The 24,695-nt window shown below is 25.2% G+C and overlaps 4 protein-coding genes and 1 long non-coding RNA gene across 11 annotated transcripts; 3 read left to right on the top strand and 2 right to left on the bottom strand.

Moving 5' to 3' along the window:
* Positions 1-686: 686 nt before the first annotated feature.
* On the top strand, positions 687-1,307 carry LOC147658746 (uncharacterized). The gene is made up of 2 exons (XR_015292177.1): positions 687-950; positions 1,073-1,307. It is a non-coding gene; the product is annotated as an uncharacterized LOC147658746 (long non-coding RNA).
* A 2,474-nt stretch (positions 1,308-3,781) lies between these two features.
* Positions 3,782-7,078, top strand: Spg7 (SPG7 matrix AAA peptidase subunit, paraplegin). Of its 2 annotated transcripts, none has more exons than XM_031915572.2 (9): positions 3,782-4,245; positions 4,313-4,585; positions 4,667-4,889; positions 4,978-5,283; positions 5,359-5,527; positions 5,617-5,969; positions 6,041-6,537; positions 6,625-6,750; positions 6,848-7,078. In XM_031915572.2, the coding sequence occupies exons 1-9, from the start codon at positions 4,078-4,080 to the stop codon at positions 6,980-6,982; spliced, it is 2,250 nt and encodes a 749-aa protein (XP_031771432.2). In that variant the 5' UTR covers positions 3,782-4,077; the 3' UTR covers positions 6,983-7,078. The 2 variants fall into 2 exon arrangements, with proteins under 2 accessions (XP_031771432.2, XP_086764539.1); XM_086908413.1 differs by having other exon boundaries at positions 3,856-4,170.
* A 919-nt stretch (positions 7,079-7,997) lies between these two features.
* On the bottom strand, positions 7,998-12,691 carry Nbr (exonuclease mut-7 homolog). Of its 5 annotated transcripts, none has more exons than XR_015292166.1 (13): positions 12,402-12,691; positions 12,187-12,327; positions 11,789-11,973; positions 11,474-11,712; positions 11,228-11,409; positions 10,961-11,152; positions 10,672-10,869; positions 10,440-10,589; positions 10,032-10,310; positions 9,784-9,935; positions 9,261-9,698; positions 8,979-9,190; positions 7,998-8,897 (listed from the first exon to the last, which is right to left on the bottom strand). XR_015292166.1 is itself a non-coding variant. In XM_012484643.3 (13 exons), exons 1-13 carry the CDS (start codon positions 12,541-12,543, stop codon positions 8,522-8,524), a joined length of 2,865 nt encoding a protein of 954 aa, XP_012340097.2. In that variant the 5' UTR covers positions 12,544-12,691; the 3' UTR covers positions 7,998-8,521. The 5 variants fall into 5 exon arrangements, 3 of the variants coding, with proteins under 3 accessions (XP_012340097.2, XP_086764509.1, XP_086764503.1); XR_015292167.1 differs by having other exon boundaries at positions 9,098-9,190; XM_012484643.3 differs by having other exon boundaries at positions 8,979-9,169.
* Positions 12,692-12,803: 112 nt separating this feature from the next.
* Swt1 (Swt1 RNA endoribonuclease) lies at positions 12,804-17,708 on the top strand. Of its 2 annotated transcripts, none has more exons than XM_012484644.3 (12): positions 12,804-13,333; positions 13,600-14,188; positions 14,299-14,508; positions 14,577-14,815; positions 14,975-15,211; positions 15,287-15,514; positions 15,592-15,846; positions 15,953-16,145; positions 16,227-16,342; positions 16,443-16,600; positions 16,667-16,807; positions 16,893-17,708. In XM_012484644.3, the coding sequence occupies exons 1-12, from the start codon at positions 13,202-13,204 to the stop codon at positions 17,134-17,136; spliced, it is 2,742 nt and encodes a 913-aa protein (XP_012340098.1). In that variant the 5' UTR covers positions 12,804-13,201; the 3' UTR covers positions 17,137-17,708. The 2 variants fall into 2 exon arrangements, with proteins under 2 accessions (XP_012340098.1, XP_086764530.1); XM_086908404.1 differs by having other exon boundaries at positions 13,068-13,333; positions 13,606-14,188.
* Positions 17,614-22,576, bottom strand: Phyhd1 (Phytanoyl-CoA dioxygenase domain containing 1). Its single transcript, XM_003692306.4, has 5 exons — positions 22,389-22,576; positions 18,760-18,903; positions 18,558-18,671; positions 18,321-18,471; positions 17,614-18,213 (listed from the first exon to the last, which is right to left on the bottom strand). Exons 1-5 carry the CDS (start codon positions 22,407-22,409, stop codon positions 17,795-17,797), a joined length of 849 nt encoding a protein of 282 aa, XP_003692354.1. The 5' UTR covers positions 22,410-22,576; the 3' UTR covers positions 17,614-17,794.
* Between the last annotated feature and the right edge of the window lie 2,119 nt (positions 22,577-24,695).

The following is a 24,695-nucleotide window of genomic DNA, read 5'->3' as shown; positions in this document are numbered from 1 at the left end:
CATATTCTGCTATGCTAATAACAAGTCGGAGCTTCGGTGATCCAAACGCGAGATGGCGTTGATCGTCGAAATTGTTTTATTCCTTATCTACCTCATGGACAAAATATACATATTTGGATATTCAAAGGATAAATTGAAGAAGTCTAATGTTAAATTTATCTTTATAATAAATGAAAAATTATTTAATTGAGAATCTAGAATAGCGTTAAAAGAAATAATAAATGAAAAATATTTTCGCAAAAACATTTCGAAAAATGTAAGTACATTATTTATATTAATAAATCAATAAAGACAGTGTATTTTTTTCTTTTTTTTTTTTTGGTTAGTTTTATAATTAAAACTAGCTTTAGATTAATATATCATACTTTTCACAGTAATTATTAAGTAAATGTGATTTAAATTCAACCTGTTGATATATTTAATTGGAATGGAATGACTTCATTATTACTACTTCATTATTAAAACTATAACATGTGTATAAAAATTAAAAAAATTATCCTAATTGCTGAATCTTTACAATGTATTTTTTAAGGTATGTTTAATCCTATTTTAATTATTAAATTAATTTATGTAAAACTATGAGGGAAATTTAATTTCTTTAAAAACATCAAAAAAATATATTAATAACAATTTTTAAATTTTATTATTGTTGAATTATGATGTAATGAAAATATAAAAATTAACAGAATAAAAATGATCTCTTTTATGTTTTAGGTGACTTTTGATTCAAATTTATGGCCGATAAATAAATGATATGTTTAATATAATAAATTGCTATTTTTAAAATTTTTTTAGATTTTTTTCTTTTTTGGATAGAACAAAAAAAAAAAGAAATGAAAATAGCAAAAAGATGATTATATTTTATCTCAAAACAAGATAGTAATTAAAATGTTGCTGATTTAATTTTAAATTGTGTGGAACAGGAAAGTTACTGAACAATAAAAAACATTGTAATATTTCATATTTTTTTCATATGTCTTATATACATTACATACATTTAATATATAATATAATCTAAATTCTAATTCTACATTCTAATACATAATTCTACATTCTATATTCTAATTTTCAGAAAAGACACGAAATAAGAGATGAAATTTTTCCTGCAATTTGGCTGAAAAATTTTAAACATCCAGTAATATTCATGATCATAAGAATATCATGATTTATAAGAATATAATTTCTGAAGAATGTGAGAAGAAGTGACATGTAAAATTTTTCTTGAAATCTTAAAATTTTCGAATATCTTGAGAATTTTATAATTTTGCATCAACAGAATATAATACATAAAGAAGTAATATACTAAATTTTTCTTTGAATTTATTTATCTTTTATATATTATTTACATACTTCTTTACATACTTATTTTTGCAGGTATCAAACTTCAAGAAAAAAAAATATTTTTTCATCATTTTAATATTACTTAATTATGTAATTTTGATAATTTGATATCTTTTATATATTTTTATATATTATATATTATTTTATATATTCTTTTATATATTCTTTTTACAAACACAACTCTTTGAGGTATCATATATATTACATAATATATATATTTTATTTTTACTTATCTTTTATACTTATTTGTATTCTTATCTTTTCAGATGTTATACTTAAAAAAAAAAAGGTTTTTTCATCATTTCATTTAACATTAATCATGGAATTCAATATATGTATCTATTTTATATTCACCTCTTACATATTTTATATTCAACTTTATAAATTCGATTCTTTAAATTTTTATAATATTTCCAGTAGGAAGATATATAAAATATATAAAAAATGTATAAAAATATAAAAATGACAAGACATATATATAATTAGACCGGTCTATAATTTTGGTCCTGTTAAAAATAAAAAAAGAAAAGAATTCTACAGAGAAAGATTTTATAATATTTTGTCATCATAATATATGTTTTTTTTTAGAGATTGTATTACAGTACTTATATTTTTCGAATATATATGAGTCTATGAAAATTATTCCTTTTTGCACTATCCAAGATTCTCAATTAAATAATTTTCCATTTATTATAAAGATAAATATTACACTTCAATTTATCCTTTGAATATTCAAATATGTACATTTAGACCATAAGATAAGATAACGATTTAAATAATTCGACGATCAACGCCATCTCGCGTTTGGATCACCGAAGCTCCGACTTATTACCAGCAAAGCAGAATATGCAAGGAGGTATACTCATCCGCGTGACGTCACAGACAAGGAACGCAACATTGTGCGAGAAGGACAGAAATATTTTCGCGCCAATTCAAAGACCATATTAATAAATTCATTTAATAAATAATTAAAAAATAATTGACAAAGAATTTTATATTAAAATTGATACGAGAAACTTGCTTGGAATACCAGCTTTTAGATGCGATCTTGAAAGTGCCAAAATTTTGACTAGAAAATGAATAATTAATTAATTGTCAATATGGCGTATTCGAATTGGCGCGAAAATGTTTCTATCCTTCTCGCACAATGTTGCGTTCCTTGTCTGTGACGTCACGCGGATGAGTATACCTCCTTGCATATTCTGCTATGCTAGTAACAAGTCGGAGCTTCGGTGATCCAAACGCGAGATGGCGTTGATCGTCGAAACTGTTTTATTCCTTATCTATCTCATGGACAAAATATACTTTTAGAATCAAAAAAATTAAAGTAATAGTATAATTTAAGTTTTATTTATACAAGAGTAAATAAAGAGTGCGTAAAAAGAAATAATGATGAAAAAATATTCTTGAAGTAATATATTTATTTGAAAAGTGTATATATATGTTTATAAATAAATATTCATTTTGATGTATTATTCGTATATACATAAGTTTATATAAATATTTTTTAGATTAATTTATGAGGGTGCAGTTAAGAATGGCTTTATTATTATAAATCATAAATATTTGAATCGTTTAAATTTCAAATATTATACAATAAATATGCATTTATTATTATTGCGTTATAGATTGAGGATAAACTAGTAAAAAATATCGAAAACTAATACAATGGAATATTTTGCATCCTCTGCTTACAATTTGGAAAAATGTTTATGTTCATAATATACTTTCAATTGAATTAATTTATTTAAAAAGTTGAAGGAAAAAACAGCTAGATCATTTTTTCTATCTTCTATTGTAATTATAAACATTTGTAGGTATTTCTTGATATAACATGACAGTGGATGATGTTAAAATAATTTATTTTTATATGTTTCATAAATGTATATTTTATTGTATATTTTTGGTTTGACAAATAAAATTTCTTACATATTATTAATAAAAAGAATTGTTTAAATATGCTAGAGTTTTATTTATTTTAATCATAAAAATTAATAAACGAAATGAAGATTTTTATAAATAATTTCTTTGATACATCTTTTGATATTTCTATACATTACATATATTGGATTGTTTCATAAATTTTTTGATTGTTACAGATGGTAGATATTTATTTATTAGTTAAATTATTTGTAAATTAAAAATTTCGCTAATATTTTTTATTATAGTATACAGGAAAATAGCATTAATTTGTAAGATTTTTTTATTTAAATATATTTATTTATACATATCATTGTTATAAACTATAAAGTATTTATGTAAGATAAATATCGATGATTTAAGATTTTTCAGATTATTAATCAATAACAGTTTGCTGTATATTTTGTAAAGTAAATATAATATAGACAAAGAAAACAAATAGAAAAAAGAAAGAAGATATAGAATAGATATAGACTGTCAATCTTTTTACTTTATTTTTATTTTTCTCCCACTATTTGCTCTTCTTGTCTATATTCAATCTTGGCGCATAAGTAGAGATCATGTACATGATGTTATTGGATACATTTTTTTCATGGTTTCTTTTTTAGAACTATTTACTAATGTGCTTTAATATAAATTTATCTTTCATAATGTATCTATGATATAAATTAGGATTAGACAGTTATATTGAATGTTGAAATATTGCCAATATACTACAATATACTATTTAAATTATTTACAAAAAATCTGTAATTAGATGTATTAAAGTGGAGATGTTATTAGATTTACACGTGATTTTATATTGCATGATATAATATGCAAAATTCTGTAATATATTCAAAACGACAATATGTCGTTTTTCGAAAAATTCTTGGATATTTATTTAAATGTAATTTAAAAAAACATGAGGTATTTAATGCCTTCTCTACAAATTATAATTTTCACAATCACATGAATAGGTTATGTTTCCCATTATCACATTCGGTAAATATATTTAAGTAATTTAATTTTATGTTATAAAATGATGAATTATGAGAAAACGTTTTTTTAGTTATGTGAAATAAAACATAAGGAATTATCCGAAATACAATCATTATTTTCAAAAAATGAGTATTTTAAAATTTATTTTTCAAAATTGTGTAATAGAAGAAGTTTTAGTACAACTTCTGATAAAAATCAACGAACATCCAATGAATCTGCTGATGATTCTAGTAAAGATCCCAAAAAATCCAATGAATTTAATATGTTATTTTTCAAAATGTTAATCTTTTTAACTGCATTTTCAATATACTATGTTATGTTTTCTGGATTCGTTGAGAATGTTGTAAGTTCATAAATAAATTATTATCAATTAAAATAATTTGTAATTTGTATAATTACTTATTGGATTATTATTTTATGCCAGGTTGTAGTAATACATTGGAATGATTTTATAAATGAAGTGCTTTTAAAAGGTCAAGTTCAAGAAATTATGATTTATCCAAGTTATGTAGAAGCTACAATAAGAAGAGGTGCTACATATAAAGGAAGATATATTTTTAGACGTCTTCAATTCTATGATGTCCCTGACATAAAAAATATTGAAGAAAAAATTAGAGCATTAGAAAAACGCATTGGAATTAGAATGGGTATAACGAGAATATACTTTACTACTTTAATTTTAAATATAATTTAATTTTAAATCATATCAAAATATATTGATTTATTAATTTTTAGAGGATGGCATTTCAATTAGATATATTCATATGAATGAGAGACTAGCTGTATCAGAATTATTTAAAACATTGTTAATATTTGCTATAATTTTTTTACCTTTCTTTCATCCAATGATAAGAAAGAAATTTAATAATTTTACTTCTATAAATAAGGCAAAATATACATTAGTGGAACCTTTTTCTGGTAAAGGTGTTCGTTTTAAAGATGTAGCTGGTTTAAAAGAAGCCAAAATAGAAGTAATGGAATTTGTTGATTACCTTAAAAATCCTGAAAGATATACAAAACTTGGTGCTAAAGTACCAAAAGGTATTTAGAATTCTTATAATTTAAAAATCTATAATTCCTTTTAAATATGTTACAATTTAATTAATTTATCTCTAGGAGCTTTACTCTTAGGACCACCAGGTTGTGGTAAAACACTTTTAGCTAAAGCTGTTGCAACTGAATCAAATGTTCCATTTCTATCAATGAATGGATCTGAATTTACTGAATTAATAGGTGGATTAGGTGCAGCACGTGTCAGGGATTTATTTACAGAAGCAAAAAAAAGGTTTTATTATTATTATTGTTATCATTGGAAGAAACAATAATTATTATTACTATAATTAAACTAATTTTTCATATTATTTGTTTTTGAAGAGCTCCTAGTATTATTTACATAGATGAAATTGATGCAATAGGCAAAAAACGATCAGATTCATTCAGTGAATTTACTAATCCTGAATCAGAGAGAACACTAAATCAACTTTTAGTAGAAATGGATGGAATGATAGCAGCAAAGGATATTATTATTTTGGCTTCAACAAATAGAGCAGAAGTTTTAGATAAAGCTTTATTAAGATGTGGTAGATTTGATAGACATATTTTAATTGATCTTCCTACTTTAGAAGAGAGAGGACAAATTTTTGAATATCATCTTCAGTCATTATCATTGGAAGACAAACCAATAAAATATTCTAAATATTTAGCTCATCTTACTCCTGGTTTTAGCGGTATGTACAATTATTGAATTATTTAAATTATTTTAATTTTTTTGTTTTGAACAATATTTCTTTTCTTTCAGGAGCTGAAATAGCAAATGTTTGTAATGAAGCTGCATTGCATGCAGCAAGTGAAAAAAAGATTAAAGTTGACAATAATGACCTCATGTATGCAATTGATAAAATATTAGGTGGCTCAATAAAAAAATCTAGTACATTAACACCTTCTGAGAAAAAAGTTATTGTTTATCATGAAGCCGGTCATGCATTAACGGCATGGTTATTGGAACGTGCAAATCCTTTAATTAAAATAACTGTAGTACCAAGAACAAATAAACGTTTGGGTTTTTCTCAATTTTCCGATTCAAATCTGAAACTTCAAAGTTCAGAACATATTTTTGAACGTATGTGTGTATTATTAGGTGGTAGAGTTGCTGAAAGTATAATGTTTAATAAAATTTCAACTGGTGCACAAAATGATTTAGAAAAAGTAACGGAAATGGCATATTGTCAAGTTCAACAATTTGGAATGAGTCCTAATGTGGGTTTAGTTTCTTTTGATAGAGAATTAACAACTATGGTACAAAATATAAATATATTTAATATTTTTAAAATACTAATATATTATTAATTAATATTTTTTATTTAATTTATTTTTTAATTTTAGAGAACTAAAAAACCATATAGTAAAAAGTTAGGAAGTTTAATGGATGCGGAGGTACGAAGAATAATAATCGAAGCATATAAAACGACTGAAAAATTATTACAAGATAATAAAGATAAACTGATAACAGTACGTATGATTATTAATAAATATATTAAATAAAATAATAAATCAAAAAAATATCTAATAAATCATTATCTAATAAATTTTTTTATCTTACATATAGTTAGCTGAAACTCTTTTAAAAAAAGAAACTTTGACATATAAAGATATAGAAGCATTAATTGGACCTCCACCTTTTGGAAAGAAAGATCTTGCAGAATTGCAAGAATATGAGCAATATAATCCAGGCACACAATAGATAAACATTAGTGATCTTTTTAAAAGATATCTATATAATATTATTAACTAGTTAGTAGAAGAAATATTTTTATTATATAATTAATATATAATATAATTATTTTATATTATATTATATTATATTATATTATATTATATTATATTATATTATATTATATTATATTAATTATATTATATTATATTATAATATTAATTATTTGTAATAATATCTTCATAAATGAAAAATAAGTTTTTCAAAGGATAAGAAAGAAAACACAATTTAGTAAAAAAAACTATTTATATATTTTGAAAAAATTAAAATACAAATCAATTGTATAGTATAAAAAATAATAATTTAAAATCTTTCATTGTGTATAAAAAAATATATATTTGTATATTGTATATTGCGCAATATAAATATATTAATATATTCATTCAAAAAGTATGTAAAATAAAAATTACTAATTATATATTATAATAAACAATTTTTTGTTTAAACTTATTTGTGAAATTATTAATTAGTTATTATCAAATCCAATTTTGATTTATTATGTGTATTCATGTGAATGGTATTCACGTACATAAATTAAAGATTCGTGTTTCGTATTTAAATACATGCATACATATAATGAATGAAATCGAATTTTAAAATCTGTATAATTTTTAGCTATACTTGTGTATTTCTATTATAAGGGTATTGCACATACATATTTATATATCAATTTTATATACATTTTTATATTTTTATTTTAAAAAATAAAGTAATTATTTAAATTAATCAGATATTAGAGCCGCTTTTTAAGTATATATATTTTATGGACAATATAAACAAAGAGTGTTTTCGATGCACAATCACAAGTGATACACAATATTAGAAATATTTTTACATAATTTAACCGTTTTTTTTTCAAAACTATAATATTTATACAAAATCTTTATTTATTTAATTAATTTTTATTTATCAGAAATATATTTGCCCAATGTCTCTTTTGTTGAAAATAAAATAAAATAAATATTTAAAAAGAAATATATAGGAATAGAAGGAATAGACAGGCATACTTTTATTATACTTTTTTTGTTTACAATATGTTTTTTATAACTAATGGAAAGTAGTATAAAGTATATTTTTATAAGATATATAAAATATTATTTTTAATATCTGAACAAAGTTTATATACAAAATTCTGCAGATTATAATATGAATATTAACCCTTTCGCTACTACGGGCAATTATAGTCGCTCTGCATAAGATGCCGCGTATCGTACAGTATGACGAGCGATTGGAGTTATTGCACATCGAGTATTTTTCTTTGGAAATGTAACATCAATATTTTATTTTTATTATTAATTTTTTTTTCAAATTTTTAAATACCGTCAAAGCAATTCGAATTGTTAAGCGTAAACACAGTCGCTGACGATCTTTCTCGAGCACTGTGCACATACAGCGGACAAGTCGCCCACAGCGAAAGGGTTTATTAATAATCAAAACAAATTTTTCTAAGATATTAAATATCTTAAAATAGGATATAATAATTTAAACATGTCTTCATTATTTAATTTTTCATTTCCTTAAAATCAATGTAGTAGGCATAAGAATGTCCTTAATAGAATTCTTAAGAGTACGTTCTAAATGTGTTCCATTCCAATAAATCTTTCCACATCGATCACAAATATAAAAAAATCGTACATTCTGTAACACTTTCATTGGTACTTGATCAATTTGTATTCTTGCCTGATATTTCGTCGAACATGTACTGACATTCACAGAACATATTACGTTAAGTATCCATGGACGATCATCATTATTGTGTTTCAAATCACTATTGTGTTCCAAATCATTATTCTCTGCATTTGTTGTTAAATACGAATATGTATCATCATGATACGATGGATTTGAAGAAATGTTGTAATTATTTTTACCAGTTAGTTCAGCATAACTGAAAAATTAAAGAAAAATACATTAATGTTACTTTTATATTTAACGAATAGTTTTATATAAAAAAGATTATCTAAATAACCTTTTCGAAAGTTCATACATTAATGAATTTCGAACTTTTGAAAATTCATTACTGTTACAAGCTTGACATCGACTAAATATATCATTATGCGTAACCGCAATTTTGAAGTGATTTAATACCTCTCTTAATTGTTCATCAGGAGTATCAGACAATACAAAATAGCAATCTTCAGATGGTATGTATTGTAAAAACTATATAAATAAAATAAAAAACTATATATTATATTAAAATAATAATTAATAATAATATTATTATTTAGATTAATTAAAACTATGAACTTACTTTTAAATATCCTTTATTACGAGTTAAAAACACTCTTTTTTCACGCATTGCTAATTTAACACATCGTTCTCCACCCTGATCAAATGCAAAATGAACACAATCGCATCCACACATTCGCAATTTGTTTGTTAATCCACCTAACATTGAATCACAAACTACACGCCATGTGTGTATCTTTTTATATATAAACTTTTCAATATCCAGAGACTTATTGTTTACATGATATTCTGTTTGTTTTGTATAATGACATGTTGATTTATTTATATTATGTGATTCATTTAAATTCATGGTCCTCATTGATAATGTTGATTGTATTGATTTGTTAGAAATATGATGATTTTGACAATTTAGTTTCCTAAAATTTCTTAATTTTTCTGTTGGTAAATCTTTTTGAAAATTTTGTTGTTTATCATATCTTTTGTTCTTACCTAAGTGGGACTTAAAAATAAATGTTTAAAAACTATATATTTTAATAAATTGTAAATATTCTACACAATTATTTGTGACTTATAGAAAAATTTACTTTTTGTGTTAATCTTCTTATATTTTTTTGTGATGATGATTTAAATGGAATATGTTGCAGTTCTAAACAAGCATCATAAAATGGTATCTCCAAATGTTCACATTGAATTTCTAATGTCGCATATATTTCTAACAAACAGTATGCATCTAATGCTATAATGTTATAATATATAATTATGTTTAAATATTATGTAAACATATATTGTCATAATAATAAAAAAAAATTAAATTTATAAAAGAATAACTAACCAGCATATATTATTTGACTTTCTCTTAATGGCCTTTGCTCCCAATTAGAAAATTGATCAGATTTATTTAGTTTTTGTCCAAGACAAAGTTCTACAAGCTTACTCAAATTTTTTTTAGTAAATTGATCATCACTTTCATGTGGGAAAACAAATTTATAATCTTCTACCAATTTTTTCCATAAATTTACAATATCTAAATATCCTTGTCCATATATTTTTATTTTCGATAATGCAGGCAAACTACTACGTATAACAGTCATATCTTGAGCTATTCCAAAACCTAGGTCATAAATTTATAAAAAAAGATATAAATATAAATAGAATATAATTTTTAAATTAATTTTAATTTTCATATTATCTAATTTCATATCTTTATAAGATAAAAATTTTATAATTATGAAAATTTTACCAAGTTTTAAAATACTTTTGTTTTCAAATAAAACTAAGGCTAATTTTGCCCATAATTCTGTAAACTTATTTCCCATTGTAGTTACATCTATAATGTACACATTATCTTTGGTAGCTATTTGTATTAAAGCTAATTCTGTTTGTTTTGTACCTAATAATGATAATAATTATTTTTTTATATTACAGCATAAATTTTTTTAATGATTTTTTAATGATTTAAAATATTCAAATACCAAAACAAGGTTTCCATTCTGAATCAATACCAACAATAGAGATGCCATCTAATCCTTTGTCAAGAAATTCTTCAAAACTATAAGGATTATTTATTATTTTAATAGAATCTCTTGATAGTTTTAATTCATAATAATTCATAAGATCATTGTCATCTTCCCAACCATTTATTTTGCTAGTCGAAGCTCCTTCATTTATACCTACATAATAAAATATTGTAAATAAAAACAATTTTGTTAATTTTATGAATAATAATAAATAATAATGAAAAATAATTATTTATAATATTACTTTCAGATTCATTTTGTTCTTCTTCATATGAAAGTATCCATGGCCATTTTTCTCTAGGTATATTAAATTTTTTAGCCCAATATAAAGCTTCACTTGAATCTTTGGTATTAAGTAACATTTTTATCATAGTTAATTGTAATGTGCCATCATCCTTTACTGCATCTTGTACCATTTCTCTCCAACTATCAGTACCTTAATTTAACAATAATTATTATTTTATTCATTATTGCATATATGATACTATTACTATTTAAAAAATTTACATACTTAAACTGTATTCTTTATAACGTTTATGTATAAGATATTGTAAAACACCTTCACATCTTTTTTTATTCAAATTAATACAAAGTTCTGATGGAAGATTATACAATTTGACAAAACGTGCTATTAATTTACCCATAGATTTTGTATTTGTGATTGACATCTTTATATCTGGTATTTTATTTTTTCTATAATATATTAAAAATATTATTATACTTAAAATCTTTTCTTTAATAAATTATTAGAACTTACATAATTATTTCATTTAGCAAGTTATGCATACTATTATCAGGTCTAATTAAATTATCCAAATACAAGACTAAAGCCTCCTGTAAACGAGGACAATCAGTTAAAAATTCTTCTACAACTGTTAATTTGTTCTGTAAAATAAGTGGTAATATTAAAGATTCTGGATCTGAAAAAGATTCTTGTAATTTTAGTATAACCGCATATTGTGCTGCCTCTTTGTATTTCTTTTCTTGTATCATTTTCTGTAAAAATATATATTTTATTATGCAATAATCTAAAATTCGAAAATTACAATATATATTTAAATTAGAATAATACCTGTATCATATGAAGAAATTCTTCTTTATGTTCTACAAACTTATATGTACTTGCAACAATTTTAGTAAATTCCATATTATGTTGTTTAATAATTAATTGAAATGTTGCTAATTTTAAATCTAGAACTAGGAACTGTTCATACATTTCTTTTCTTGATTTTATCCATTCTGCATATTCCTCTATAACTATAATAAAAAATTTATTTATATATGTATTGTATTTAATATTGTTATTATATGTGTGTGTGTGTGTGTGTGTGTGTGTGTGTGTGTGTGTATATATATTTATAAACAAATTTTAATATTATTTAAAATTAATTTATAATTATAATAATTTATTATATTAACTTATTTATGATATTTTGTTTCACTTTATATAAATATTTTATAGATACAAACCTGTAAACGCTAATGATGAATTTTTTTTTATATGTTTAAAATCTGAAGTATTTACTAATATTCGTATTGTACTTAAATATGGATTAGGTGCACTATCAAAATATTCTATCAATGTTTTATTTACAACATCACCCTTTTTCCCTGTTAAAAATATATAATATAATTAACAAAAATGAATATGAAAATATTATTATTATATTATAATTTATATTTACATATTTGCCATATTTGTTCTAATGATTTAAGCCATTCTTTTGTTGCTTCGTCTATGTACGAAAAAAATGTTAAATCTTCGCCATTATTTTCAGAAAATTCTACTATTGATAAATTATTAACATTTCGATATTTATGTGACATTGCTTGTATAATAATTTATATTAACAATATATTGATAGAATAAATAATAAAACCAAAGTAATTTACTATATCTTTGCAGATTGTTACACGTAAAAAACAATTGAATTGATATGTATAAAAAACAATCGAATTCATATGTTTCGTCAATCTTTTGCATAAATATCGACTTATCTTTTATTATCACGAATGCATTAAATCATAGTTTAAAAAAGAACTTTTTTCGAAAAAACAATTTAATGGTATGGAGAGGAAAGACACATTTCTGAGATTTTAGATAGTTATATACATGAAGCAAAACAATAACGTTAAAATCCCCTACGTGGTAAAATTTCTTATTCACAATTATATATTGAACAAATTTAAAAATAATGTTTTGATTAATTATTCTAAAATCTTTCATCTTGAATATGAAACACAAATATTTCAAAATTTAATGGAATCATTAAGACATTCTCCATATAAATTCATTGTTTTGGAACACGTGACTGACATCATATGTATTTTGTTTATGATCAGTCACCGGCTATTATATCGTTGAAGTTTATAAGAGAGCTTGTAATGATACGTAATAAAAAATTCGCGTTCTCTGAAATTGAATTGATTCTCTTTGTGATTAAATTTTGTTTTTATATGTTTATGTTATTCGACTATTTTAAACATGATGAAACATAAATTACCAGCAAATTGGATTGAAATGAGCTCAAAAACACATCCACATAGAATATATTATTTTAATATCAAAACAAATCAATCATCTTGGGATAAACCAACAGTAGATCAGACAGAACAAGTATTTTAACATATTTTTTTTATATTATCAATATTAATATTTGATAAAAGTTAATAATATTTGATTCTTTTTTTCATATGTTTTAACCTATAGATATCTTTATTATTTATCTTTGTATTTGCAAAATTTTTTTTTATAACTTTTATAATTTAATTATTTTGTATATTAATTATCATTTAATTATGATTAATAATTAATTTTTGACCTATAAATATATTATAATTAGATATTAAAAATAAAATAATTATAAATGATATTATTATTAGATTAAGAAAAAATCAAATGGTTCTTCTAAAAAACGCAAACAATCAACACAAGACAATGAAACTAATGAAGTTCAATCTCCTACTTCTAAATACAATGAATCTAAAAAACAAGTCTTTGAAAGAAAAAAACTTGTCGCAAAACGTTTTCTTAAGCAAACACAGAAAAAAGATGACGAAGAAAAAGAAACTCCACAAATGAAAGCAATTCGAGAAAAAATGTTAAAACGGAAGGAAAAGAATAGTTCTAAAATTCAAAATTCTATATCAGCTAAGGATGCTATAAAATCACAATCTTCAAAACTTGATGAAACCAGTTCATATACAGAAGAACATGATATTCATTCAAATTCAAAAACAAATTGTACACCACAAATGCAAATACTTTTAGAAAAAATGCAAGAAAGAAATGCAAAAAGTTCTAAAACTAAAAAAGTAGAGGAAGTCAGAAAGAATATGATATATAAGCAAAAAATAATTAAAACACGATTAAGAAAGAAAAGTGGGTGTAAACAGGAAGTTGATTTAGAGGTCATTTCATCTCCTCTAAAAAATAGAAAAGAGGAAGAAAAACAAAACAATCTAAAAATTGGTTAGTATATTACAGATATTATAATATAATTTTTCTATAATGTTTTTATTTACATAATTAAAAAATTGAATTATAAAGATACTAATTTAAATTAAACTTTTTAATAATAGCAAGAGAGAAAAATTTAATGAACAAAAGAAAGAGTGAAGAAAGTAATTCAATTGAAACTATATCAACAAAATCAAATCGAAGATCTTTAAAGAAAAATTTAGGAAAAGAACGTATGGAAAAATTGAGAGAAAGTTTATCAATAAAATCTAATGACAATTCAAACAAAAGTATTTGCACTTCGACGAATTCTTCTTCCATAGATTTATATGGTAAATATTATAATATTTTTTTTAATTATTTCAATTTTTTATCATTAACTTTCTAAATGATCCAATAGGAAAGTTACCAAATATTTATAAAAATGCAGAAGTTAGATTGGTGCGATTAAAGGAGAGATTTTTAAATGATAAAACTTTCGTTAATAAAAATTTACATACTGATAAAGAGAAAGAGGCAGCAAATTCTTCTACAGAATCAACAACAACTGTAGATGATTTAATAAAAAGATCTAATGAGAATTCTTTCTATGAAGAAATGGATTGGGAACCATTGGAAGATGAGAAAATTATGTTTGAAGTAATATCAAGTATTCTTATCAATCGTAATTTTAACAATTTATTTTTTTTTTATATAAATGTATTTATGATAAATAATAGATTTAAAAAATATAAATACGAAATTAAACAAAAATAAATATTTTATGCTAATGACATATAAATTATTCTTAATATTTAGGTTCAAGCTGTTAGAACTCAACTTTGTACTGAAAACAATGTAAATATGTCCTATAATGTACCTAATAATACGTTAAAATATCCTTTATTATCAGAAAAACAAACAAAAAATTATTTGTATATTGTTGTTGATACTAATGTATTTTTAACAAATATTAATACTATTGAATTGGCAAGGGAAACTGCTTTTAAAACTTATGATCATTCATTAATTGTAATACCATGGACTGTAATATGTGTAAGTTTTTATGTTTTTTATTTATATAAAAATTAGTAACATTTTTTAATTTTATAAATAAATGTTTTATTATAGGAACTTGATTATATAAAAAATGATAATGGTAAATCAAAACCAACAATATTGTGCGTTAAAGCGAGAAAAGCGATAAATTATATCAATAAACTTTTTTCTTCAAATCAATATGTAATTGGTCAAACACCAGAAGATGTTGCAAAAAATAAAGAAAAATTTTCCACTGATTGTCCAGATGATGAAATTTTACAAACTTGCTTACAAATTCGTGACTTAGGAAAATCTGTTGTAAGTTATATATAATATCATATGAAGTATTAAAAAGTATTTAAATGTCTCAAGTTTCAAATTTCATTATTTTTCAGGTCTTATTATCATATGATGTAAATCTTTGTAATAAAGCAATGATTTATGATATTATAACACTTGGGAAAACTGATCCATTTGAAAAAGTCGATTATCTTAATGCTTCTAATTATATAAATAGACCATTGTCTAATTCTAATAAAAGCAATGAAAGTTTCAATTTGGATTCTACATCAATTTTATGTCAGGAATTATATTTATCGGATGAAATATATGAGGATATAAAAAGTATTATAAGAGACTTTCTAACAGTGGTAAATAAATATATAAATAAAATTTAATATATTATAAGAGAAAGAGAAATATAAGAGAAATATAAGAGAAATTTAGAGATTTTTAATAAAAAAAAAATTTTTGCAGATAGTTAGCAAAGAAATGCATATATTATATGGTGATTCTTGGGAAAAATATGTTATTATAAAACCACCTTGGACAACTGTAACTGTTTTACAATGTGCTGTAAAACATTGGATAGCCGCTATAAGTGAATCGTTTCAAAGACAAGCAGAAGTTATTCTGAAGGAATTATTACAGATATTTAAAAATACATCCGGTAATTTAATTATTTATTTCAATAAGATAATCGTTTTATATGGAAATTTATATTAATGGTTGAATATTTTTTTTTTTCCAGATAGAAAAACTTTGAAGGAAAATAGCTATATCTTGAATAAATGTAGCGATTTAGCACAAATGGTTAATGTAGACAAACATTCAATTTTAATGTTACGAATTTCTAAAAAAATTGATGTAATTAAACTCGTAATTCTTTTTGTTTATATTAAAATATTTTCAAATAATTTATAATATTATTATTTTGTTTTTCTTTTTCTTTTTTTTTTCCCCCAAGGAATTAAAAGAAAAATGCCATAATTATGAGATTGAAATAAATGATAAAAAATTATTTAATACAATTGGAATTGAAAATAATGCCGAAGAACAGGAACGCAGAGCACAAAAAGCTTTCCAGTATTTTGAAGCGGCATACGTTTATGCCCGCGATATGTCGTAAGTTTTATAATTAATGATATTTGTTTATGATATATTATCGATTATGATTATATTGTTGTACAGTGGTATGGCAGCCGAAGCGATTGGAATGCCCTGCTCTTTCCATTATAATATTCTAAATCCACTTCCATCTATAGACTATGTAAAACAAATACAACCAGAACTTGCAGCAAATGTTAATAAATTACTGTGCAGTCTAAGCGCGTATGTTAATTTTTTACTTATGAAATTATATAATATATATTTTTTATTTATTGAAATGCATCATAACAATCACATTTTATTGCAGTGTAATGGAACAAATCAAAAATTCTTGTACGGATCATCGAACATTGATAAATTTACATCAAACATTGATAACATTTCTGCCTGAAACTGCATCAATAGGGAAGAATTTGATTGAAATTGATATAGAGCCCCTTGATGTATATTGTTGCGTAAAATTAAGGCAAGACGTATTAAATATAGGTTTACGTCAACTGCAAGAACTTAGTACTCATCTTTGTAGATTAGCAAACTACAGATGTACATAAATGTACATTTATAAATAATTGTTAATTTTTTGTTTCGAATTCAGTTATATTCATTTTTTATAATGTATACAGTAAATGTAAAAAGTATTACAATTAAAACGTTGTATAATTATGTTACTTATCGACAATACTTTTAAAAGATGCATATTTCATATGTTCATATTATTATTATTATTATAATCATAATTTTAGTCATATTTACATAAATAATACAAATGTTTCTGTTTATTTGTATAATATGCATTTTTTAGTAAGTAATAATAATAAATAATGTTTTAATTGTAATTTAATCATTGTAAGAATAGTTTCTTTAACTGTATATATATATAAAACATCACTATATATATATATATATATAAATACAAGTTTTTGTTGTTGAGTATAAAATATCATTAATATATTATAATATAATTCACATATTACCACTGTAATAATATTACTATATATACGATAAATGGTGTTTTCTCAAACAAAATATTGATATTTTAAACATTTTTATTAACAGTTTTATATAATATATAAGAACTTTTTGTACAACGTGAAAAATAAAAATGCACAGCCAGAATAGCAAATAGGTATTACTTTATGATACCTGGCAATGTTTAACAAAGCAATTCGATAACAGTCTAACGAGATGTAGAGCATTATCTTTGTAAATTTAATTTCTGTATAGTTTTAAAAATCCTCCTGGAGGCGGTTGTAACCAATTTTCTTTCGAATAAGAAATATGTTGCGTCTCGATTACATGAAACGTATAAGCATGCCTCGATTTGTCGCTTTTGTTTGGATACGAAAAATGTACTACTTGACCGTGAATAAGAATACAAGTCCCTTTGCTAACTGGTATTGGTCGAAAATTACTAAGTTGATAACAAGGTGCAGGTTTATCGTATATCAATAGATCCTTGGAATCTGGATCTTTATTCCTTATATAACGTCGATGAACACCGCTTTGATGAGAACCTGGTGCGATCCACAGACATCCATTTTCTTGAGTGGCGTCTTCCAAAGCGATCCAAAAACCAACTAGTTTCACTGGATCGGTGTATAAATACGATGCATCTTGATGCATCATTACTACAAAAAATATTTATATTTATATTTAAATTAAGATAAAAATTAAAATAAGAATATAATTTATATATATATTTTAATTATTAAACTATTAAATTAAGAATAATAACCTTCCGATCCGATTCCCGGATTTTTATAGATGTACATTGATTGACAAACAGCTGGTTCTTCGTAATTCAGTTGAAAAGCTGCTTCCTTAACTCTTTCATCGAAAGTGTATTTTCTAAATGTGGGATGAAGCCAATGAAGAGCATGACCTACCTATAATTTTGTTACCAGAAATAATTGATATTTAAGGGAATAATTATTCTGAAATTCATCAAATTAAAATATATTTCTCATTTCACCTTATTAAGGCATACTCTAGGATGAACTTTCAACTTTCCATTATCGTCTAGAGCTTCGGATTCGAAGAATACACTGATCTTATTAGCACTGTCCAGAAAATATTTATCTTTGTTCTGATACAATAAATATAAATTTGAAATTTAAATAATAAATTGTTATACATAGAAAAAAAAAAATAAAATATTTTTTTAATCAATGTACCTGTTGCGATTCTATCGAATTAAAAATTTTTCTCTCACTTTCTGGCGGTAAATTTTTAGTAAACTCTTCCCCGCAGAATTTCAATTCATCGATTTCTTCCGGTTGAAAGAAATCTTCCAAGACGACGAAGCCATTTTTCTCAAACTGTAAAGATTGAAAAAACATTTTATTTCGTTCGTAATTGATATTAATAAAGATGGATTAGATTAGATTTAGATTTTCATTATTTAATAATTCTTTTCTAACTTCGATCAGTAATCATTAATATTTTTATTTATTATGATTAAATTATGCATATATATTTTTTAATACAATTGAAAATGAATGCTATTAGTCTATAATTTATAATTTAATATATTTATAATCGTTGTATCATAAATTTCTTTATAAAGCATACTTAAATTATACAAGAGTATTTTGAAAATATTACTCATTGAATTATTCACTTCCGAAATTGTTTATTACATCTATTCCTATTTATAGTACTCTTCGTTCGTGAATTTTACAAAGCTTAAAGAAAGAAAAAGTTTAGATATTTTTATTCCTATTTCAATTATAACAAACTGATTATAACAATATATTAAAAAAGCTATTCTATAAACTGATGACCGATAGTCTCTCTTCATATGAATAGATGAAAATTATTAATTTAAAATTTTTTTTATTCAAAATAATTTTTGATGGAAACTTTTCCATCTTTCCTGTTTTTCTTTATACACGTGTATATAAAATATCAAATTATTTCAAAAAATTGACGAATCGGTTGAAAAATTCCTTTGGTATCACGAATGTGATTCAAATGTGAATGAGCGTGAATCGTCCGGCCCGGAATAGAAAGGCGTGCGCGTAGGTGTTCTATTCTTCTTCGTGAATGGACACGTTGTACAGTCTTTCACAAATCCGCGATTTTAAGTTACATTAGATGGTGGTTATTCGATAAAATTAAGGTTCGAACCTATTCTCAACTTCCTTTTTATTGTCGATGATCAGTTTTCATAATGCATCTTTTAATCGTATAATTGCATTTTGCTTGTATCATTGTGAACGAGAATTTGATAGCAAAAAAAATATCTTATCTTATATCTTATGATATCTTAGCAAAAAAAAAATATGTATATATATATAATTCGAGATATTACTTCGTAACACTTTATGATAACTATACATCATTTGCTTGTATTTGCTAAATATTTAATGTTCATTTATAAATCATTACAATGATTTATAACAATTTTCTTAATTCTTAATCATTATTATTTTATATTTGTTAAAAATGAATTGATGCACTGATACTGATATTTATGCAAATTTATATTATTTTATAATTATTTCTAATAAATTAATAGTACTACAATTAATATTCTATTGTAATTATTTCTTTGATCAAAAAATATTGCAAACAAGTTTCTTAAACTTGTTCTTGGTAGTTCATTAAGAAAATTAATTTTTTTTCTTTTCCTTCGTTGGAAACTTTCTTTCGAGATATATCCATTCCAAGAGATCGTGTAGGAGGAACAAGAGCAATGTTTCGTGGTCGAATACACGAACGTAATGTGCGTTGGCCTCCCTTGGCTCTAATCGTCACCTTAACCGGAATCTAAAAATGGATCTCCGGATTGCAGGGTCGAAAGATGGCCATGGGACAACCACGTGCATCCGATTGCTTACAAATGTCTCGATTTTTTCCAATTGTATAATTTTTTATCGCATTCGTTTATTATTTGTGACATATAATGATTAATTGCGACAATTCAATATTTTATATTATATATTTTCGGTAAAAAAAAAAAAAAAAAAAGAAATAATAATTTTAAAATTTTACGAAAACATTTGACTAAGATTAATTATGAATGTATGGAAATTCTGTGAGTTGCAAATTCGTTCCATTAAAGAAATGAAGCCTATTAAATAATATACGTATATGAATAATATAATTAATAAGGATATTAATCACAACGATATTATAACTGCGTATTAATAAAACGATAAACAAATTGACAAATAAATCGTTCGATACATTATAAATATTAAATATAATCATAATGTTATCAAGGTAAATAGATATTTAACTTGAACATTTTTATCAACAAATTAACGTAATAAACGCATTATATAAATAACATAATATATGTATATATGATATTTAGTAATCACGATTCAATTAAATTTTTCTAATTATAAAGAAAAATAAAAAAAAAAAAAAAATCATTGCCAATATATGCTATTTCTCGTTTCAATCTTATGCCTTGATATGAATTTTCGTTAAAATCGTAGAAAGATAACAATATATGGAAATAAAATTCTTGTTACGGATGATAAAATAATAATAAAACTTTGTATTAAAAAGTATCAATAATATTAATCCAAAAAAAATTCAAATATCAATCATTTATACACAAATATTTATAAACAATTGTACAAATATCCGAAAGGAGATCTAATCTTTGACAAAATCATGTGAATCACGAATTTCTAATCTGTTTCAAGATATAGAGAATATCTTACAGAAGAACGAAAACCTAAAAGCAATTAACGCTCCTATTCTATATCGATTTGTTTGGGACGTGATTTACAGTAAAAGAATGCTGACCCCTCCAAAGCGATAGGTCGGGCTTGATTATATCAGTCTTCTCCGATGACGACATCGGCCGTTGGTCTCTTAACTCTGATTTCGTCGCTTCGAGCATATAGAGACACTGTGACGACTGTCTCGATTCGCTTTTAGCGAGCCCGTATATAGCTTTGGGATCGGTCATCGGATCGTTCGATCGACAAAACAGGGTTGATGACCTTTGCTAGACCGATTAAAGGATCGTCATCGTCCACCACGCTTTATTTCCACGCTTTTCAATTTAATAATAAACGATTTTAAAACGAATCGAAGAATGTTTCGATACTCGTGACGAGAATGGTCGTTTCTTTTATTTTAGCATTTGACGTGTTGATCAAGATGATTGAAATTATGAATGTGATGTGAACATAATTTTTGATAGAAACAATCGTATGATTCGTATTAAAAATTTGTTCTGCTTAGAAGAAATATGAAATATAATTTAAAGAATCGAATCGAGTGAAAAGAGAAGATTGAATTTGGAAGATTGAAGTATGATATTAAAAAAAAAAAAAAAAAAAAAAAAAAAATCGGTTAAAATAAATGCCCCAAAACGCAAAACACGAGTTGAATTTCACGAATGAAATAGAGCGCATAAGAAACAAGTTAACGTAACGTTTAGAATCATGAACTGAATTTGTACGATTTTATCTTAACTTTTAATTCTTAAGTTTCATAAAAAGGAATCCAGAAATCCAGCAATGAAAATGTCGTCAAATCTTACGGATAAAAGAATGAAATTATTTTTATTAATTTAAACGCACAATTTTCTCGTTCACGCTATCGAAAAACACTTTTTTGCGAATTTCAAACGAAAAAAAAAAAAAAAAAAATAGATAAAAGATAGATGGAACGAGTATTTTAAAAATATATACAGTTAACACAGTAACACAGTGAAGAAATAAGTATCGTAATTTAAATGCAGTTAAGTTCCACGTGGTCGCTATGGCGCGAATACAAAGCTGGACCTTGACTTTTGTTCGAGATAAAGTAACGGGGTCGTAAGCGGTTAACTCACCTGCGACCGGATGTCCTTCATACTACTATTATGTCCGTCACAGCCGGTCTCGGACTAGTCGGTTGAATTCGCTGTACACGAGTGAGCGAGCTCGTACGTAAGTACGTGGACGCGACTGAGTGCTACTACGAAATGACTAGGTGCGCGGCGAAGGCTGATGCGAAGACGGCTGACTCGGGTCGAATCGTGCGGAGTCGAGTCGAGTCGGCCGATCACGAGTCGTCGGGTCGAGTCGGGTCGGATTCGAATATGTACGCGCCAACGCATTTCTAACGCAATGAGACCCAGTTTTATTCAACTTTTCGTGCCATTCATTCGTCGTGAATTACTTGGAAACTTGCACGATCGAAAAGAATCGAATTCGTTGAAGTTTTGATAAAGTTTTATTTTGAAATATCCATTTTTTCCCCAACTCAACTTTGCCCTTCTAATGCTTGCCTTTAGCTTTTATCTTAAACGAAATTTGCGCCTTGTCTAAATATTATCCCTTTAACGTTACCTCATCGCTTCTTTTCTAAACGTGACTCAACTCTCAAATTATTTGATTTCCTTCTCGGTTAATTCCATTTCCGGATTATAATGTTCCAAATGCCAAACAATCTCGATGCTGCCACTAGAAACAGATAATAAAAGAACACGCGAGTCGATGATTCACGTATTCTAATTAATCTAAAATGACGCAAAGTGTTGAACAGCGTTCCCCGTAGTTGGAAGAAACGCGGGAAATGATATAAGGGACACGGTGTCGTGTCACCTGTACTGATATACTACGAAATGGAAATATACATCAGGATACGATAAGCGATATAATATATTTCTCCAACGCGGAAAGTCCGTGCCGCGGGACGAATAAATCGTTCTTCTGCACGATTTGATGCGGATAAATTATTTCTTTCAGGAAAATCAGCGCCGCTGGGACATTCTCGTGATACACTGCACGAAAAAATTCGTATATATATATATATATATATATATAGGTGATACATTTCGTGCTCGATCTCGCGAAATTAATCATACATGTGAGAAAATGTAAGATGCGTTTTCAATCGAAAATCGAAATATCTAAGTTGTAAAATATCGAATAGACGAATAAACTTTGAATAGTATCGCATTACATATTTTTAATTTTTACTCGAAAGTTAATTATCGTTACTTTACAATGACACATTGCAACGAAGATCGAACAACAAAACGTTAATAATAAAGAAAAATGTACAAAAGATATGCATTTTGATAAAAAAATAAGGAAATCGGTTCTCGAGTTCTTGAAATATTATTCGCTAAAAATGTAACGATTTTGGCGATTACAGCGATTTAAATCGAAATCATTTGCGCTCATTCGAAGATTATCATCCAAGAGCGCGGCTTCGCTCTCTGATGCTTTTCTTTATTCGTCGTCGCCTTTTTTTTTTTTTTCCTATAAAGCAACTCGAATCAAAAGAAGGGAAAAGAAGCGTCACTTTTCCCCCTTTTTCTTCTTCTATCGTTTTTTTATACGCGAATGACAAAAACTACGACACAAGTTTCTCGATTTCAAGATTCTCTCGAGGAGACGAAGGAATAAAGCTGGGAATAAAGCTAAGGTGAAAAGTTAATTTCGCGCGACTCGTTAATATGTTAATCTTACGAGTAAAAATCTTATTTTATCGACCGTGGAAACTTCTGTGAAACTGCGGAAAACGTAAACGATTATCGTGAGCTAATAAAAACGCGAGATGAATAGATCGATGTCGATAGGTTTTCAACTCTTTCGCCAATCGCGAGTTGGAACAATAACTTCTCGCGTCACATTGTTAAACAGATATTTCTCAAATGAAACGAACGGTCACCGAATTCGCCGTAAATTCTTAATCTTCTTATCAGCGATTATACTCGATGTTTTCGTGTCACTTTCGAAGAGAGACAAATTTCGAGTCACGTATTTCGGTTCGCGAATAAAGAAAAAATCAAAATGAAAAGCATCGTCGATTTAATTCGCGCATTTTTCTGTAACTGATTCACCGAAATGATTTATCCGAATTTGCGATCTAACACGACGACGAATTCCTCCGACATTTGACAAAAAATGTTGGATAGATTCGCAATTTTGTTCACCCCCATTATCAAAATTTGAGTTCGCTCGAATTTATCCGCTTGAAACGATTGACTCCGAAAATACTCGCATCGAATTCGCGTCCAACTCGAAGCGAAGATTCGTGCTTTTCACACTGATAATTGCACAACAAATCTTCCGTCGAAGATTTATTTTTCGCTTTTCACCAAGTGAACAAAATTTGAAATTGAATTTCGACTTAATTTAAGATTTTC

Source organism: Apis florea, unplaced genomic scaffold (assembly GCF_048593485.1).
Source record: "Apis florea isolate Af1SG1 unplaced genomic scaffold, ASM4859348v1 contig_1767_pilon, whole genome shotgun sequence".
In the NCBI taxonomy this organism is placed as follows: Eukaryota; Metazoa; Arthropoda; class Insecta; order Hymenoptera; family Apidae; genus Apis; species Apis florea.
The sequence above is the reverse complement of the archived record's forward strand: the minus strand, read 5'-3'. Positions and strand labels throughout refer to the sequence as shown.